The 19,506-nt window shown below is 48.6% G+C and overlaps 1 protein-coding gene across 1 annotated transcript; it reads right to left on the bottom strand.

Moving 5' to 3' along the window:
- Positions 1–6,909: 6,909 nt before the first annotated feature.
- znf296 (zinc finger protein 296) lies at positions 6,910–17,495 on the bottom strand. The gene is made up of 3 exons (XM_083636888.1): positions 17,219–17,495; positions 14,692–15,030; positions 6,910–10,730 (listed from the first exon to the last, which is right to left on the bottom strand). The coding sequence occupies exons 1-3, from the start codon at positions 17,268–17,270 to the stop codon at positions 8,941–8,943; spliced, it is 2,181 nt and encodes a 726-aa protein (XP_083493014.1). The 5' UTR covers positions 17,271–17,495; the 3' UTR covers positions 6,910–8,940.
- Between the last annotated feature and the right edge of the window lie 2,011 nt (positions 17,496–19,506).

Below are 19,506 nucleotides of genomic sequence, written 5' to 3'. Positions count from 1 at the left end.
CACACCTCAGTGACCCCACTGATCCCACGACCCGACACCGGCCCGTAGGCAGGATGCTTCATTCTCCCCCTCTGGTTAACCTGCTTATCATCATTCACACTGATGACTGCTGGTCAGAAAATGGAAAGGGGGACTTGACCAACCCATAATGCACAGCACCAACCTGATGAAAATATACTGTTCCTTTAATATTTATTCCAGGCCTTGTGTTTTCTGTGGCGTTCACATGATTCATACTTATTCATTTATTTATTTGTACCAACTATCATAGGGCTTAGCCTACACCAGTGGTTCTCAAATGGGGGTCCGCGGACCCCCAGGGGTCCGTGGCACTTTGCCAGGGGGTCCGCGAAAAGTTTTCAGGTTAAAAAAAATAAATAAAAAAAAGCTGGGCTTTACTTACTTATTCCTTCTCAAACTACTTCCTACATGGTGATAGTCTATCAAAATATCTTGGCTGTCTTTGATTGTGTAGTGGTTTTCTGTACTGTTGACAAATTGTGATATTGTAAGTCGCTTTGGACAAAACAAAAGCGTCTGCTAAATGACGTAATGTAAATGTAATGTAATAAAAAAATAAAAAAAATTGTGCAAAATCTTCATAGTTCAACAAAAATAGTTAGATGCTTTAAATCTAAAATGGTTCATGGATTACATTCTAATAAAAAACCTATCAAATTAAAAGTCAAGCACGTTACCGTGGAAACAATTAAGCTTAGCCCAAAATCACAAATCAGAATGAGGGGGTCCCCGGTATATTTTCTATCTTGTAAGGGGTCCTTGTAAACATTTGAGAACCTTTGGCCTACACAGCATACTTATTCACGAGAATAAATGTGCTAAATGTCCTGGAGCAAGATAAACTTTTTTTTTCTTTTTGCATGGTAGGCTATTTATTTGTTCATCAGTGGAGTAGCTGTGTGCACATCCAACCTGTTTTTAGGCCAGGTGCCGGATACAAATACATTCCAATAGGACATTAGGAATACTTCGTAATTTTGCTGTGATATTTTATTATAGGATTACTAAGGTTCATCTTTGTGAGTGAACTCATGTGTTTTGTGTTCTGGATTTGGAGAGGAAAACCACGAATAAGCTGTTGAAGTAATACTATCATCTTACTTCACTTTACTGTACTTTGCTTTGCTGTACTTTCTTCGGCTACTGGCTAAGGAAATCCAAGGTGCCAAAGGCAGCATTGGCACTTTTCTACACCTCCACCGTGGAGTCCATCCTCACCTCCTCCGTCACCGTCTGGTGCTGCTGCTGCCCGCAAGGACATCTCCAGACTCCAGCACATCATACGCCATGCTGAAAAGGTGGTCGGGTGCAGCCTGCCATCCATTCAGGACCTACACACTGCCAGGATGCTAAAGTGGTCTCAGAAAATTATGGCCAACCCCATCCATCCAGGACATAAACTCTTTAGGGTCCTCCCCCATGGCAGAAGACTGATGTCTTGCAGTACCAGAAGCTCCTGTCACAGGGACAGCTTCTACCCAGAGTAATATAGAAGATAGAGTGGCGCCAATGGAGGTCCAAAATGCGTAGCAGGGGAATAGCCAGGAAGGGGACTCGCACTACATTTGAATGCATAAAATAAAGCTGATAATTTACAATTGTATTCTTTAAACGTCTTACCCTTTTAAAAGTACATCACAAACAGTCCATTCTGCAACTCAACAGCACTGCTTAATCGCAAAGTAAACAACTGGTCCATTGGAGTAAATGGAGATGTCCAACTCTTCTATTATATGGCTCTGCTTAGTTCTACCAAACTGCTACCCACCTCTTCAAAGTGACCCGAAAGCCATACTGCACAAAGACAAATCCATCGTTTGTAATATGTTTACTTACTATGACTATTCAAATAATCTTGAATCTTATTTATGTGTACAATACATAGGTGACACCGGACATTTGTTACATCAGGAGACTCTGGTTGGAAGTTCAGGACTTTGGGTTCACCTTCCCCCAGGCCCCCTCCACCCTCAGGGAAACATGAAAGCATTTTCACCTGTCACAGGACTACCTGACTCCCACCTCCACCTTCTAACCTTTCTATACACCCCCCGAGCACTGTGTGTGTGTGTGTGTGTGTGTGTGTGTGTGTGTGTGTGTGTGTGTGTGTGTGTGTGTGTGTGTGTGTGTGTGTGTGTGTGTGTGTGTGTGTGTGTGTGTGTGTGTGCGTGTGTGTGTGTGTGTGTGTGTGTCTGTGTCTGTGTGTGTATTAGTTGGGGGAATGTCGTTGACTGTAAGGTCGGATCCAGTTTTTCCAGCATTTTTGTTCGTTGTTAGGCTGGCCAAGTAACGACACCGTGACTGACCTGGATGTGTGTATGTGCGTGTGTTAATGTGTGTGTACGTGTGTGTACGTGTGTGTGTGTGTGTGTGTGTGTGTGTGTGTGTGTTTGCTTGCTTGAGCAACTGAATGTGCCAGGTTCACAACGAGGGTCACCAGGTGCAGAAAGAACATGTGAGACGAGCGAGTACACACGTTTGTCACAGAGTGGGTGGAGTGGGTTTGATTATCTCATGCATGGATCTCCTCAAAATCGTCCACCCTCTTTGGTTTTGGCATTTTGTTTGTAGCCTATCTTAGTATAAAGGTGGCTGCAAAGACCGTGGTGTAATAGACCGTCCAGGACCCCCTGAACCCCTCCTACACACAGTCACCCCCACTGCCCTGTCCCAACACTGATCTCCAGTTCACCATCTACCCCTTCTCAACACCAAGAGATGAACGTGATGGTTGACCCTCCTGTCTTGAAACCGCCCGCTCAGCAGTTCAGACACCAAACTGTAACAGGAAACAGTCAGCTAGTAGCGTGCATCATCAGACAATCATACAATCATACCAAGAGCTGAGGATGACGTGCGTGACTGCCCACTCTGGAAAGCATAGGGTCACTGTCAGGTGAAAACCTGGTAATTCGCATTGTTCATGTTTTGACTTCAGTTTAAGAGTCACATGCTCCTGCATGGGTTTAGAACAATTCTGCAACCCTCTGCTTTATGAAACTATTTTGTCGTTCATATGTTTCAGCCAGAGTGGCTATGGAACAGTGAAGGGTTATGTAGGAATATACGGCTAGGCTCCCAAACCAAACTGAAGGTGGAAATGCTTCAATTCACCAGTAACTTGATTAGAAGCTGTGGCTACAAGGCTACAAAAGGCCTCTTTCCATTCATGAAGCAGAAGCCTCATCTCACCATGAAATTCTGGCTGATTTCAGCCTGTCACAGAGGCACTTAGAGCCAAAGGGATTACTGCATCTGGTGTATGTGTGGACGTGTTATATTGTGCATGTTTGCAGGTTCTTCTCGGTTTCTGTCCACCAAGATGCTTGGGATGCAAATTAAGTGGTGACCTTGCCTCAGGAGGAGCTTACAGGTAGGTACACAAGATGTTGCAATATAGTCTGACTGCCTTGTTTAGGCTAGTTGTTTTTATTTACTTAGTTCTTATTTATTTAGATGGGAGCTTGGACTTGAGAGTTGGACTTGGATTGAAGGTTGGGGACTTATGAACAATCTTTATTTTTCTTTTTCTTTTTTTTCTTTTTTTGTGTGCATTAACATTAAGGAAATGCCTACTAATGTCATCTCAAAACATTGCTGCTACTGTATTCTAATAGATAAAGGAGTGAGGATAATACAGTACCGGTACTTGTTTTGAATTCCTTCATTTTAAGCTATGCAGTGTTCTAAGCAGACCGGATGGCATGCAGCAGATGATAGAACGCTCATCCATAGGGACTTGAGACTTGACTTGGACTTGCCCCTCAAAGACTTGAGACTTGACTTGGACTTGCAAAAGATGACTTGGGAGCATCTGTGCTGCATGATCGATGTCATTCTCGTACTCTGAACAAATGAATAAACTTGCTCCACTTTCTCTTATTGTTTTCACACATCCCACCTTGCACCTGACACCCTGCTGTCTCCAGTCTCGTCCCAACTCTCCCTGCATATTCTTTACCCAGGTCACAGACAAACGGCCAACCCCCCCCCCCCCCCCCCCCCATGGCACTCAGCCATTCAGTGACATTATATAACCCCCCCCCCCCCCCCCCCCACCATAAGAATGAACCCTCCTTGTCTTTCCCTCCACTCATTATGTGAAGGTGTTGAATGGCAAGAGAGAGAGAGAGAGAGAGAGAGGGGGCAGCAGATTGACGGATGGCTGTCCCCGGGACCGTGTCGCCTCTCACCCTGTCCTCTCTCACACACTCTCACTGGAGGAGGGTGTGTGTGAGGGGGAGAGGGGGGGAGGGGGGGGGGGAGAGGTGAAGGGGGTGTAATCCCAGGGCTCAGGTTTCGCTCTGTGGTCGTTGCGGGAGGAGGGAGGGATGGGCGAGGAGGGAAGGTGGAGAGATTGTGGGAACGGGTGAGGATAAAGAGAGCAGAGAGGGAGTCCTGCGGTTTGTGTCTGATCGCTCCCGAATGCATCTTTGTCTTCCTCGTTATCCCGCGTCTCTGTCGGCCCTGCTGATGATTTAATCCTTTAGCCGGTGGTGCCTCTGCCCTGCTCACATGCTGTACCACTCTGCCCCATCAGGGTCACCGGGGAAGGGGGGGGGGGGAGGGGGGGAGGGGTGGGTGACAACAGGACAGGGACTGCACAGACAGTGGATGCTTCATACACTATAGGATGAGAAATGTAATTAAAAATACCAAGTTAATTGGCTTTTTACGTGATAACGCTTCTCATATATAAGCGAGAGTCCCTTATGGCCACAGCTTGCCCTCTAGGAACATACACATGCTGCTGATAGTATTACATCCCTTTGTTGGCTGATCATCTGACTTTAAACAGACAGAGTGTTTGTGCCACTATTGCCCAGAGACTGCACTTTAAAGGAATAGTTCGGCCAAAAATGAAAGTTTTGTAATCATCACTACCCTTGTGCCAGTTGAAACACAGGTGAAGTTTGTCCATGTAACACACCAGCACAACTCCATAGCAGCCTTCTCCAAAACAAACTGAAGTCAGTGGGGAGCAGTTCTTCTTCAGAGCTCCAAAAAGACCTCTATTTACACCATCGTTTGAGCTGATTCATTTGCAACAAATAATAGTGTATATTATGTCTTTCTATTCACAGTGTAAATTGTTGGCTGTTTGGAACTCTTGAGATCCCTGCTGACTTCAGTTGTTTTGGAGAAGGCTGCTATGGAGTTGTGCTGGCAACCCCCCTGTGCCTTATATGGACTAACACATTTCATCTGTCATGAGGGCGAGTATAGATAATGACAGAAGCTTCATTTTTGGCTGAACTATTCCTTTAATGAAAGCTGAAGTCTGTGAAGTCATGTCGAGATGTCAGATGTCTCAGCTGATACCTTACTTGTGGCTTCGATTGGGTCGATCATAAATTAGAACACATGATAAGATTCACCTACTTCTGTCATTTCATCTGGAGGAAAGGGTGCAAATGCTCAAAGTTTTTGTGGCTGTGTGTGTGTGTGTGTGTGTGTGTGTGTGTGTGTGTGTGTGTGTGTGTGTGTGTGTGTGTGTGTGTGCGTGTCCCCGTCTGTCCTCCGGCTGCCTCTCCCAGTTCTGGACCAACAAAAGCCTTCTCTGTGGAGCCGAGACACAACTGTTAGATCTCAAAGTCCATGTTACCACCGCCCAGAGGCAGTGACTGGTCAGAAACACACACACACACACACACGGTCAGTAATAATGGCACCCTCACACTCCATTGGTGAATGGCGTGCATTCTGATCAAATCTTGGCGTTATGATTGGCTGGCCGGTGCCGGGGCAGAGCCTGAGTCAGTGAGTGTGAGGTGTGGACTCCAGGAAGACAAAGGCCAGTTGGGGATGGGAAAGATATCCACTTGCTGCTGTAGGGCTCCTGCGTTCTCCTGTGTATCACCTTACCTTACATAATTGGGGCCATGCGAGCACCAAATGGCGCTGGCTGCAGGACTCCAGTGGGACCTCTCACCTGAACTGTCCTCTCTCCCTCTCTCCCTCCCTCCCTCCCTCCGCCTCTCGCTTGTCTCTCTTTGTGGGGAGACCAACGGACAGACAGACACACTCATCTAGGTCCAAGGGGCCAGTCAAAGGCTTCGGTCTTCACTTCCTCCTTATTCTTTCTAACACAATGGTAATTGGGTAGTAGTGGGCGTGTGTGCATCTGGTGCCATGCACCCACCCCCTCCTATCATCTACCCAGCCCCCACCCTGTTGAAAGCTCATTAAAAGACCTGCTGTTAATGAGCTAGAGGGATCATAGGACTTGGTTTTCATTAGAGGGGGTGGGGCTAAGGCCAGAGATGCTGGCGCAGAGGTTTTTATGCCCTTAAAATGGAGTCAGCAATTATCCCCAACCCCGCGACACCCCCCCACCACCACCCTGCTCTGCCCCCGAACATGCCCACAAACAATGCTGCCCTCTCCCCCCCCCCCCCTCACAGACACCATATCCTGAGAAATCCTAGTCACCCGTGTCCCATCACATCACATCTCTGGGCCCCATGTAGCTCCTACAGCCCTGCATAATGACAGCAACACGCATGCACATCATACACAGACTGACTGACACCAGCTTAAATACATACGCAGGCACAAGATATGCATGGGATGCACACAGACAGACACACACACACCCCTCTGGAATTCTGAACAGTGCTGCTAGACAAAGGCAGAAACATCACAAGGATGTAAACAAGGAGCGAGGGTCCCCGAATCCAGAGCACTCACATTAAACATTAATAAGTCCGTGTCGACTGTGGTCCTCGGAGGAGCAGCCCACACTGATCAACACAAGATCCAAGTAACCAACATTTGCTTAAAAATAGTTCAAACGCTTAGTTGTGGGGACCAGTATATAACACACAAACAAAACCAAATACACATGGAAGCACGAGCAAAGACAGGCACAAAAGACAAGACACAAAACACAATGTGCGTTTCTCGCCTCAATTCTTTATTGAGCTTGCTCATCGACAAGGTCAATTACAAAACGGTGTCGCGTTGACAAAGACGTCGGTGCCGTAGCTTCACAACAGCCACAGAGAAGAGCGGAGACGAGCAGAAACGCTGGGAAAGCAAGTCGAGGGCATGAAGCAGTGACAGGCAGTACATAACAATAATAATGGCAACAGCAAGAATGACTGTCAATCTATATACAAAATGTTGTCCCTGAACAGTTGTATTCCACTCATTCCAAATCAATCATTCACATTCATCCCCCATAATGTACATTTCATAGACAAAGCACATATTATATATCTTTTTTTCTCTCTCTCAAAAAGTGTCCAAAAATAGGGGTTCCCTGACATGTGTAAATAGAAATCAAAAACAGTAGTACAAAGTCATCACAGTAGTCACAAAAGAGTTGGTAGCGCTGCACTTCACAACCTTGTCCTATTATATTGCCACGTCAAAACGAATCGATTTCCTGATGATGATGCTAGGCTACCCATGTGGCTAACTGGAGTACCTTAGCTTACACGAGTGTTGCTGACCCGACGGACGCACAATGCCATGTGTCACGCTTTGGACACAAGATCGTAGGACAGAGGGTTCAAGTACAGGTGTCACCAAAGAATGTCCCTGTATATATATTTACACACACACACGCACACACACACACACACGCACGCACGCACAAGTGCTCGCTCGGGTACCGACAAAACAAAACTCCAGCAATCGGCTAGCTATTAGCGCACGTCTCAACCCTGTTAGTTCAGCAGTGAACAGACTTTGCAGTTACACAACCACCAAACATGCTGCATCCATAAATTAGGACTAATTCAAACACAGGCAAAAAGAGCAGTACTGAACGTTTCAAAATGGCTGCAAAACATGCATAAGCTTCAAGCAGTCCAGCACTTTACAAATATGTAAACAATGGGGAGGGGGGGAGGGGGGGGGGGGGGGGGGGGGGGAATACCGCCACAATAATCCAATAAGTACAAATAGAGGAAAATAAAACGCACCCGTTTCACATGTATGTAAAATTGCAGGTTTTTTTAAATGCATAGAAACTAAGCATGGAAAACATCAGTAGACGAGACTTAAGTCTCCTTATTCACATTTATAAAATTAGAAGAAAAACACACACAGCCATACATACGGTCACACAGTGAGGAGCAGTACACCTCGCTCGGTCCCCAGGAGTCCTGTAAACATGACATTAAGTGACAAGTGTTGTGACAACCAACCGCCTTTTAAAAAGACAAGACCCGTTTGAGACACTGCAGCCAGACAGTGTTTGGATTTGTTTCGCCCCCGTCTCTGTTCAAACATCTTTAGTCTTTAAAAAGGTCGTCAAGATAGGGAACCAGTAACAGGCTAGGTAGGAGAATATGACCCAATCATTAAGATATCATTAAGAAATATATTTTAATTAACGTTGCTTTTATGCTAAGCTTTGTATTTTAATAGCAAAGAAATGTCAGTTTTTCATATCATCTGACAATTACCATCCAACCGTGCTCACATCAGTTGTCCAGTGGGTCACCAGAGGGACAATTTGCTCTTCTTTGCTTCTTTGCTCACGCTGCACTGCGACATGGCGATCACTTTCCTGTGTTGGCGTGGACTGTGGTGGTTCACTTCCTGTGTTGGTGTGTGGACTGTGGTGGTTCACTTCCTGTGCAAGAGTTCTGGTAATCTCCCTATTGAATGTCATGGCCTTGTTTTGTTCTGTGATCTGCAGTAGGCACTTGGTTGCGTGATGCTTGTGAGCAGTGGCTGGCTGCAGTGTGCCTCCATGCTGACAGGGGGAAGGGGGGAATGGCGCGGGACTGCCTGCAAACTTCCTGCAGCTTCTCCTTGAAGATTCCAGTTTAAATGGACTGTCAGTTGAACTGTGGAACAAGTTCTTGTCATTTGCATGGATGAGTTAAATGGAAATGCAGTGCTTTTGAGTATGTGCTCATTGTCAACCTCAGGGTGACCAGGGGAGTTACTGCGCCTGGGTTTTTAGGGAGCAGAAGTCAAAGCCAAGCCCACCTCTGCACTGCCCTCCGACGGGAGCTCCTCCACCATGCCTGGACTCCCACGGCTCTCCCCGTACTCCTCCGCTTGGCTCTGCTCCTCCGCCATCTCCAAGCTTTTCACCACATCGCCTTCCGCTTTGCTCTCAGTCTCGATCTGATCCAAACTGGCCTCGTCTTCCTCCATCTTCACCACGACGGCCTCCTCTTCGTCTTTAACGGCGGCGATGGCGTCGGCGGCGCTGGCCTGTGCGTAGGCCCCGACGCTGGCGTGGCTCAAGCCGTGCACCTTCTTCAGATGCTTCTCCAGGGTGGCGTAGACGTTGAACGGCACCCCGCAGAGCTGGCACAGGAAGGGCGCCCGGGCCCCGCGGGCGCCGTGGGTCTTCATGTGGCGCGTCAGCTTGGAGCTCTGGGCGCAGGCGTAGCTGCACAGGCCGCAGCGGTACGGCCGCTCGCCCGTGTGGCTGCGCCGGTGCACGGTCAGGTTGCTGCTGTTGCGGAAGTGTTTCCCGCAGTACTCGCACGCCTCGTCTTTCTTCTTCTTGCCGCCTGAACCGCCGTTGTTATTGTTGTTGTTAGCGTTTCCTCCGCTGCTCCCGCCTCCTCCGGCGCCCCTCCGCTCGTTGTCCCTGTGCCACTCCTGCACCACCTCGCTGGCTTTGGCCGAGCTCCACTCCTCCTCTCTCTCCACCATCTCTCCCCTTTCGTTCTCCCACTCCGCGCCTCCTCCCCGCACTCTGTCGCCCGCCTCGGGCCGCTTGGGCGTGCAGTTGCCGCTGGCGATGCCGCTCTCTCCGCTGCCGCCCGTCTCCCCGCTCTCCAGCGAGCCTTCGGAGGGGCTGGCGCAGGGCGAGGCGTGCTGGTTTTCCCCCTGCGGCTCCGCCTCCTCCTCTCCGCCCTCCCTCTGGCGCTGGAAGAGCCTGAGCAGCTCCCTGTCGGGCGGGCGAGGGTTGGAGGTCAGCAGCATCATGGAGCTCACGGACAGGTGCTTGGGCAGGCTCAGGTCCAGCTCAGAGAGGCCCTGTGCTCTCACCGCCGCTCCACCGCTGAGCGCCCCCTCTCCCACAAGTCCAGCCGTCTGCACCAGAAACCTGCCTCTCATCCTGTGTCTCCCCACTTCCTCCTCCTTTGTCGTCGTCGTCTCCTCCATCGGCTCGTACCCCCCGCTCCCCCCGCCCGCGCCCTCCCTGCGGTGGCTCCTCATGTGGCGCGCCAGCTGGCCGCTCTGGGCGAAGGCCTGATCGCACACGCCGCAGTGGTAGGGCCTCTCGCAGGCGTGGGTCCTGCGGTGGGCGGACAGGCTGCGTAGCGACTGGAAGCCCTGGCCGCACAGCTCGCAGGGGAAGTCCGCCGGGAGTCGCCCGGTCTGCGGGAAGGGAGAGGCGGCCGGCGGGGAAGACGACCGAGAAGGCACCAGGCCGCCGCCGGCGTTCCCGGTCCCCTCGGCCAGCTCCCTCAGCCGGACTGAGAAGTTGAGAGGCTCCTCGCCGTAGGAGGTGGGGGTGTGCGTCTGGCGGGAGCGATGGAGACGCAGGGCGGACGGCTGGAAGGCAGAGGCCAGTGCTTGGCCCAGGTGGCGCCGGTCCAGCGTGGCCGCAGCGGCTTTGTGCCGTTTGAGACGCCCTCTTCCTCCTCTCTTGTCTTCTTCCTCCTCCTCGTCCTCTTGGTAGATGCTGAAGGAGTGTGTGTGCTGAGCATGCTGCAAGAGGGCCCATGCAGATGGGAACACGCCGTCACACTGCTGGCAGGTAAAATAGGAGGGTTCCCCGCCGGCTGCAAAACACACAGATGGAGATGGTAGAGTTAGCGTGGTCATTTTGTTTCATTTCATTTTCGTTTCTACAATCTTAGAGCCAGTTAGTTAGAGAGTCTATCATGTAAAATATCATCTTGCCCTTTCCTTGACTTCCTCCGCTGCTACATGAAGTGAAGCCAGCGTTAAAAGTTCTAAAAACTGAACAAGGTCTTAAGTATCAACACATTAAATGCAGAATCGAACACAGCGAGTACAGAGAAAGTGACTTGCATGGAAGCAAATGAAAGCGGGGTGAAGAGAGGGTCCAAGTGATGCAGAGGTAAGAGGGGTCAGAAAGAAGGCAACGATGAAAAGGTGAGTGAAAAGGGCACAAAAACAGAGTAATGATACAGGGCCGAAAGCAGAACAGAGAAGAGGGGGCAGCGGAAGCTGAAAGGCGTCGTGAAAGTACATCTGGAGATATTTTTATATGTGGATAGCTTTGTCTCCTAACCGAGAGCCACTCTCCCAATTAAGCTGCAAATTGCTAATTAGCAGAACGTAGAAAATGAACGCTTTATGCAAATCAGGCACTGACTCAGCCTGCTTGACAAATGAGGCCTTTCTGCATAAATCAAAATTGGAGAGAAGATCCCCAAATTGAGGGGGAAAACAGTCCCCAACCCCCCCCCCGGTCTTCTTTTGGAGAGGTTCAAAGCCGACTCTGGTATAAGCCTCTTTCATGTTTCCTCAAGTCAAATCCTTCTGTATTTTACTGGAGGGGGGGAGGAGAGAGAAGATGAAAAAGAGAGCAACTGTTTCTTTCTCTTTCCCTCTCCCTCGCTCCCTCCCTCCCTCCCTCCGTCTGGAGAGGAGCGGAGCTGTGGTGTTCATGTCCTTTAACCTAGCCCAGAGGAGAAGTTGTGATACTTCTTTAAAAATAGGGTGAAGAGTGAGAGTAGCAGAAAAATACAGATAGGTAGGTCAGGGCCCGGGAGATCAAAAGTAAATGAGATAAAAAGATTATAATGTCGTGCGGGGGGGAAGAGGGGGGGGGGGGTCGAGAGAGACAACGCAGAAATATGTCACCCCTTTGGTTTGTACTTCAGACCCATCCTCCAACCCCGGCGCTCCTCACCCCACCGCCCCAAAACCCCTCCAAATCTTTCCCTGAGGGGGGGGGGGGGGGGGGGGGGGCTTTTGTCTCGGGGTCCTGGAGTGAAACACAATACCCAGCCGGTTTCTCTTTCGCCCTATTCCTTCCCTCTCTCTCCCCTCTCGCTCGCTCGCTCCTTTTTTTTTTTTTTGTAAGGATTCCCATTTGGCCCGGGGTAGCACTTGAATATTAAGCAGAAGCAATAACTACTAATTAAAAATGCAGATTGGCTGGGAGCACTAACGAGCAGCAGGCAGAATCTCTTTTCCCTTGGGAGGCAGAGGGAGGAGAAAAGAGGGAAGGGGGGGAGGGGGGGGTGCAGAAATTGAAATAGGGCAAAGTGAGAGAGTGTGTTGAAGATGGAGGGAAGAAATGGGGGGTGTCGGAGATGAGAAAAAACAAACAAGGAGAATAAATAAAAAGGAATGAGCCATCTGCACACGGCTCTTCAGTAATCCATCACACTCTACCCCCCCCCCCCCCCTCTCTCTCTCTCTCTCTTTCGCTCTCACACACACCAAATGGATGGAGGACCTATCTGTGGTGGGATAACTGCTCTTTCACTCTCACTTCTCACTCATCTCAGAAGCTGAGGATGTTCAGTCTCCCTCCCCACATTCACACCACCAACTGACTGCCTGTGCATCTCATACAGTACCAGTGTATTATTAAGTCAAATGGGCTCCTATACTACTTCAAGGCTGCCAGATAAATGTCTGCATGGGAAGAAAAAAAACTGATTTTGAAAACAATTTTTTTCTTTCTTCCAAAAAGGAACTAGCCGTGTTGCACACCATTCTAAATACTCAAACTCAACCACACATACTCCATCAAATCTAAGTGGAAATTATGACAAATAGCTGCCAATAGCTGGGTATAATATATTGTATTTCAATTATGAAGCATGCTCAAAGCAAATTCAACTGACATTTGTTAATAAAACTTTAATCCAAAGTTATTGATCTACTTTTGCATTATTCAAAAGAAAATGTTGTGCTCTTTCCCCTCGTGTCGTCGTGCACGTGGTAAAGTTTGTTGTATAATCCGGTGGCCACCAAATAACCAAACTCATATGTGCTGACAGAGAGCGAGAGACAGAGAGAAACAGAGAGAGAGAGAGATGAAAAACAGATAAAAGCCTGAAATAGAAAAACAAGAGAGAGACTGTGGACAAACGGAAATGGTGCACGCAGCAGTCCCCAGAGCGTTACACAAAGGAAGGAACTGCTAACGTGTGTGTACATGACAGAGAGAGAGAGAGAGAGAGAGGTGTGTACATGACACAGAGAGAGTGTTTCAAAAGGGCGATCATACCTACTGCAAGTGTGTGTAGCAAGATGTCCATTTGCAATCATTAGAACTTCTCAGTCCTTTTCACTTCTCACATACTGGATGACCTTCACGCACATATGAGCTTTGCAGTCAAAACTCTTTTTCTCTCTCAAGCACCATGCCGTTCTCATTGGACATGAGGTTCCTCAGAAGGAATTGAATGAGAATTCTCGAATTGCCGATTGAGTTTTTTGATGGGCTTGACCCCTTCACCGTGACGCTTTTTTTTTTTTATACTGTATATAATTTGTCACAAGCATCACGGTGTCTTCGCTAGCGTTTCACTGGGAACCGATCCAACGGCTGAAAAAGACCATTGGAAAAATCACCGTTTTAAAGTCAAGAGTAATCTATAAGATACCTGACTGCGGACTGAAGTTAAAGCAGAGAGAGAGACCGAAGAGATATATCTTCGATTGAAGACATAACAAAAATGAAAACAAGAGGACGAAGACGAAGGAAAAAGAAGGTGACGGAGGAGAGGAGAGGTACAGTGAGTATCTCTGTCTGCACAGGAGCTCAGGTGGCTGGGCCGGCCCAGGGCAGCGCAGTGGGCGCAGAGCAGAGGAGCGGAGCATGATGCAACGTCCTCTGCTAAAGTGTCATGGCAGGAGGAGGAGCGCAGCACAAACACACTCACTTCTCCACTGCTGACCGCTTTTCACTGCAAGACAAGACAACCAAGTCCATCTCATCCCCGTCCAAAACGTGAAGCTCCCCTTCGAAAGCAGTTGACGACCTTGTGAATGGGGACACAGTAACACTGGAGCTCGCCCTGTCCTCTATGGTTCTCAATGCGGGGGCCACCAGGGGTCCTTGAGGATGTTCCAGAGGGTCTCTAGCAAATTGATGGATTGTTCAACTTCAGCATTATCTCACTTACAAGAAGTTAACATGATTATAGACTGTAGAAGAATGAATGTTTTGATCATAGTCTCTCTGTTATCTCTCACCCTAGAATACAGATAGTCATGGGATTCTGGACAAAGATCAAATCTGACAATAAGAATATTCTCAGATTTGGGTCAGAGATAAAAGAGGCAAAATCTGATCAAATGGGGGTTTGAGGCTGTAATGTGGACTAAATTAGGGGCCCGTGATATGAAAAAGGTTGTCTAAATGAGATCTCACTGAGAGATGCTGCTGTCCAGAAAGTGCCGCAGACGGAGAGGGAGATGTGTTTACCTGGCCACTCCACCTAAGAGACTGACAGCCATGGAGATAGAGAGGTGCTCTGGAGCTCAGGTGTTCAGCGCGGCGCCCTCAGGGACCCCCCGGGGGCCTCGGGACGCTCCTGCTGCCTGTCCTTTCCACACAATTAGCCTGCGCGTCGCTAACTCACGCAGGTCTGCTAATGGCAACGGCTAACTAATGAGCTGGACTGGGGAGGAAGGGAAGCGGTTGTTAAAAAAGGAGGCAGGCTGCGGGGGTGAGGGGGGGTTGAACAAATAAAACAAAACAAAAAACAGAGTCACTAATTAGCAACCTGCCCGTCTTCTCGGGGCACTCACCTGTTTTGTTAAGCTCCGCCTTCACCTTGGGTCCCTCCGCCCAGGCTCTGTCCGGGTCGCCCCCTCTCCTCAGCTCAATGAAGCCCGCCCCCAGGCCCGCGCCGCGCCGCTGCTGCGCCGGGCGCGGGCTGGCGGGCGAGGGGGGCGTGTCCGCGTCGGGGGCTTGGCCTCGGGAGCGGCAGCTTCCCTGTTTGTGTTGGATGAATGCCAGGATGTGGGCAAGGGGAAAGGCCTGGCTGCACTGGCCGCAGGTCAGGAGGTCACGACCCTCCTCGCCCACTCTGACCTCCGGAGGGCGACACCTCGCCTCGAGCGAGCCGCCCACCGTCTCAGGGGCATCTGGGAAAAAGGAGAGGGGAGAGAGGGGAAGGACAGAGCCGAGGAACACAGAAAATGAGAAAAACGCCGATTGACAGATGATCTACTTCTTCCCAGGGACTAATAACTTAATCCACCTGGCTTTGGTTTTATAATCACAGACACTACAGCCAAGGTAGAACACCGAGGCCTTCAGTGGCACACGTGACATCACACTTCACTGTCTGGAACAAACAAGTCCTGGTTGTTGCGAGTGCTAGTTTCACTTGCACCTTCCCCCTCTAAAGCAATGAGGCCAATCTGCTCAGCCAACGCTGACCACTTCCTTCAGCTAACCCAGAACAGATCAGCATCGCTGCTGCTGCTGAGGCTGCTGGGTGGAGCAACACTAACCGGCCGTCTCAGCAGAAGCTACCTACAGCCTCCGCTTCACAGCAACACAAGCTCAAAGTGATGATTTGAAGATAAGAGTGAAGGTGATTTTTTTTTTTTTTTTTACTCATGATGACTTCCGGCTTTCACACACAATTATTTTCCACTTGCCCTACCAGGCACATATCAGCAGGGTTTCTCAACAGGAAGTGGATTGCAATAAAAAAAAAAGACTGAAGGTGCTTCAGATAAGCACGGCCCTTTACTTTTTTCTTTCTTTTTTTCTGTAAATTTCACTCGAGCGTTCCCCGTTAATGGCAGCTGGTGAGATTCACAGTTAACCTGACAACTCTTGAGATCTTGGGTGGTTAGTTTTGCACTTTGAAATGCAGGAAATGGGTTAAAATGCAGGCTGAATGTGGCGAGCTGCGAGAACAAGGCACGAGCATGGGAATAATCTGCAGGGCTCAAACCAAAACCAACCTCTTACAGCCTGGGTAAACTTTGGCCATTTCTAAGATAGTCTCACAGCTCAGTCCAGGTAGGGCTGTGTTAGTCTGGGTGAGGAGGAAGGGGAGGAGGGGGGGTCAGTAGACTATTGCTCAACGCGGTCACGGGCACACCTTGATGCCTGGCCCGGAGCCACCTGCCCAGGCTAGGATACATACAGGACAGGTACAGACAGTACAGTTGAAAGGTGGATCTCGCCAGTGGTTACTCAAAAATGTCACCTTTCCTGTTTCAGGCCTGCGCTGTTTGTGCAGACATGCAAGGCGCGGTTACACACACACACACACACACACACACACACACACACACACACACACACACACACACACACACACACACACACACACACACACACACAGGGCCCCTGTGGTCACGTCAGACACGCACCACTGGTATCGAGTGGGGAACAGCCTAAGTTTTTCTTTTCTACCCCTTTCAAATAAATGTTATGTTATTTGTAAACATTGATGTCTTTACTTTGACTGAAGAATTTGAGTGGGGTCAAGTACATGTGTAAATGGAAACAGGCAAAGACCAATAGGCCTATAGTTATTCTATATTTTCATGTGAATGATGGGCTATATTTAAATGTAAGAATTAGAAGTGTTATGAGGTTGGACACTGCTCAGTCTCTCAGTCCTGTCTAAAAGCAGAACAGGCCCCACAAGGAAAACGAGCCGTCCCACACTGCCTGGAGGAAGCAGTGAGGTGCAATTGTCCCGAACAAGGTGGAGACCACAAAGTAGACCAACCGAGAAACTTGATCATGGTCTAACTAGGAAATATTGTCGTGTTCGGACCTGTAGCCTGTGAAGGCAAACCCTGCCCCAACAAACCAGTCCCTCTTCTGTCTGAGTAAACGTTACAGCAGTGCTATGATAAATACACTGCTACACACGTCACAGCAAAACTGTATAAGTCCCTTTATGAAAGGTATAGAGCCAGCATAGGTGATAAAAAAAAAAACATCAGGTACAACAAGTCACTGTAAAAGTCACTATTTGGGAGCAGGGAGGCCTATTATAGGCTATTATACAGCTTTTTAGTTCGAAATTAACAACCGAAAACCGAAAACTAAATAGAATTGCGTGTTTATTATGATGGACATAGGCTACACAACTGGGCTAGATATAACTTTAACAACGATTCTTCATATAGCCTACTGGATAAACCTTAACCCCGTACAAGTGCGCATCCAAACCTTATGAGCAACCTATCCAAAGAGCTGCGAACTACTTATTTTAATTTAGTTTTGTCGTAAGAAATATCACAGTCTCACCAGTTTCACAACGTGCCTCCGGCATCGTTGCACTGTTGTTGGGCTTACCTTGAATTATGCTCAGGTGCTGCGGGCGGCTTCCAAGTTTGCGTCTGGACATCCTGTCGCTGTTTCGGCGCCTTTGGGTCCCAATTAACCCGGCGCGGAGTGGATCCAAACCTGCCCGGTGGGTCGGTCGGTGTCGGTCTGCTCCGGTGAGTTGTTCACCAAGTAGCCCAAATAGACCGAGCAATGACAGCCTGCAGTGGCGGCACGCTGAGAGGACTCGCACTGTGGCTGTGCCAGCAGGCGGTGTTCAAGTTCACGCTGTTCCCCCGCAGCGCAGCGGAGGGAGGAAGGGGCATGGGCGACTGTAGGCACCGCCCGCCCCGACCCCAACTCCGCCCTCCACAAGCAACACACTCGGTAAACAAACACACACACTCTCTCTCTCGCTCTCAGGCTCTCTAAACACTCGCACAATAAATCTCTCTCTTTTGTCGTTTTCTAACGCACATAAGTTACACACACTCCGTCTCTATCAAGGCTTTCACATTCAGTAACTGAACTTTTAGTCATAACTGAACGAGCCGCCCGAGGAGGAAGTAGCTGCTTTTCGCACCTGTGTCTCAAGCCATGCCAAGCCAGACCAAAACAAGCGGAACAGTCATTTCTGCTTTTTTGTGTGTGAGTGTGTTCACCTGCCGTTTTATGGGAGGAAACCCCTGTGGGGGAGAGTTTGACCGGTTTACATACCCATTAATTCCTATAATATGGCCAGGCGAACGACAGAACCCTCAATGCAATGCCAACACTAGCTTTGATGCCAAGTAGTGTAGATAGGGTTGCAAACTTCCTGAAATATAAATAAGGAACGGGGAAGGGGGGGGGGGGGGGCGTGCTGAGCTCCGACTACTGTGTGGACCTTTGACATAGGCTAATAAATATTTATTTTCCCAGTGCTGTGGACCTATAATATCAAATATATCGGGACCAGCTGCGTTTTACTGTAGCCTATCTATTTTCCATTTTCACTTCCCACCCAATTCACCAATTGTTTGTGTCTAAACGGCAGGAAGTAATACAGCCAGGTGCGAGCAGAACAAAATGAGGGTTTCCAAATTCCAATCCATTTAGGTGTTCCAGTGCTGGGGCCCTAATGTCTTGCTTGCACCGGTTTTACTTACTGCCTTTTAGACACAAAATGGGTGAATTGGGTGGGAAGTGAAATAGGCTAATTGGTCGACCAATGAGGAGCACATCATCTGTTTGGGCAGTGGTGGAACATAATATTATAGCTATTATATATAGCTATTTTTATTGAGGTTCCTCCTCATAGTGATTCCTCCAAGTAATTTAAGTTTATTTTGTAACAGTTATGCGGGGCAGAACTGGCTAGGGTTTTTATTGCTCTCTCGGTGCACATTATGGGTGCCACACACGCTCCTGTGAATAAACCTGATGATGGCATCTCGTTATTTTCTACTTTGAATGTAAGCCTAAACCAGGCATGTCCAAAGTCCGGCCCGGGGGCCCAGATGCGGCCCTTTGACCGATCTTAAGTGGCCCTCTGCTTGTCTCTCAAAATATAGGCTACTATATGTGGCCCTCCTCCACACAGTAGCCTATTGGTTAATCAAGCAAGTTCAATTCGCATTTTTTCGCATCATAGTTTGTAGATAGACAAACACCAAGTAGGAACAATGCAGGCAGAACTAGTGTTCAGATAGTAAACAAAATCAATTGTATTGTATAAAGTGATTTATTTTTATTTTTATATATAACCCATATGATGCAAGAAGCAGCTGGCCGGCCCCCCCGGTAATTTCACATTATCCAATCTGGCCCCCATTCAGATAAATTTGGACACCCCTGGCCTAAACGCTCGATTACAATAACATGACATGGACAGGAGAGCAGCATGGTTTCCTTCTATCTCATACAAATCGCCCTATCATTCATTCATTCCTAAAAATACAGAACAAAGTGCGTCCCTTATCAGTTCAATAAGGAACATGTCTTTTAGTTTCCAAATACACGACGATTCCTTATTTTAAGGGACGGTTGGCAACCATATGTGTAGCAATCTATACGTGGCAACATTGCAAAACGAAGAGCAGTGCAAATTGAAGTAGCGGTCTTTGGCTGCAAAGGAAGCAGTGAGGTTTGGCGCCACCTAGTGACGTAAATACAAACCCCCATCTCCTCCAGGGACAGTCTATCAGAGAGGGGAATGCCACCCAATTTAGCAATTCACAATTTCACGTTTTTTATGTCAGGACAGTTCAAACCCGGGCCGGCCACAAGAAGGACTAGTGGTACGCGCTCTACCAGCATGGGTGTAGTGGTAAATACTG

The sequence above is a fragment of the Poromitra crassiceps genome (assembly GCF_964638095.1).
Source record: "Poromitra crassiceps genome assembly, chromosome: 5".
Classification (NCBI taxonomy): Eukaryota; Metazoa; Chordata; class Actinopteri; order Beryciformes; family Melamphaidae; genus Poromitra; species Poromitra crassiceps.
Note: the sequence above shows the minus strand (reverse complement) of the source record. Positions and strands in the feature narration are given on the sequence as shown.

What these genes read in the sequence shown, in the direction of transcription:
- znf296 (XM_083636888.1), bottom strand. Translation starts at nt 17,270, where the DNA reads ATGTCCAGACGCAAACTTGGAAGCCGCCCGCAGCACCTGAGCATAATT. An exon ending in GCACCTGAGCATAATTCAAG is followed by an intron (nt 15,031 to 17,218) that starts GTAAGCCCAACA and finishes CCTTTTTCCCAG; the next exon opens with ATGCCCCTGAGACGGTGGGC. An exon ending in GGCGGAGCTTAACAAAACAG is followed by an intron (nt 10,731 to 14,691) that starts GTGAGTGCCCCG and finishes TGTGTTTTGCAG; the next exon opens with CCGGCGGGGAACCCTCCTAT.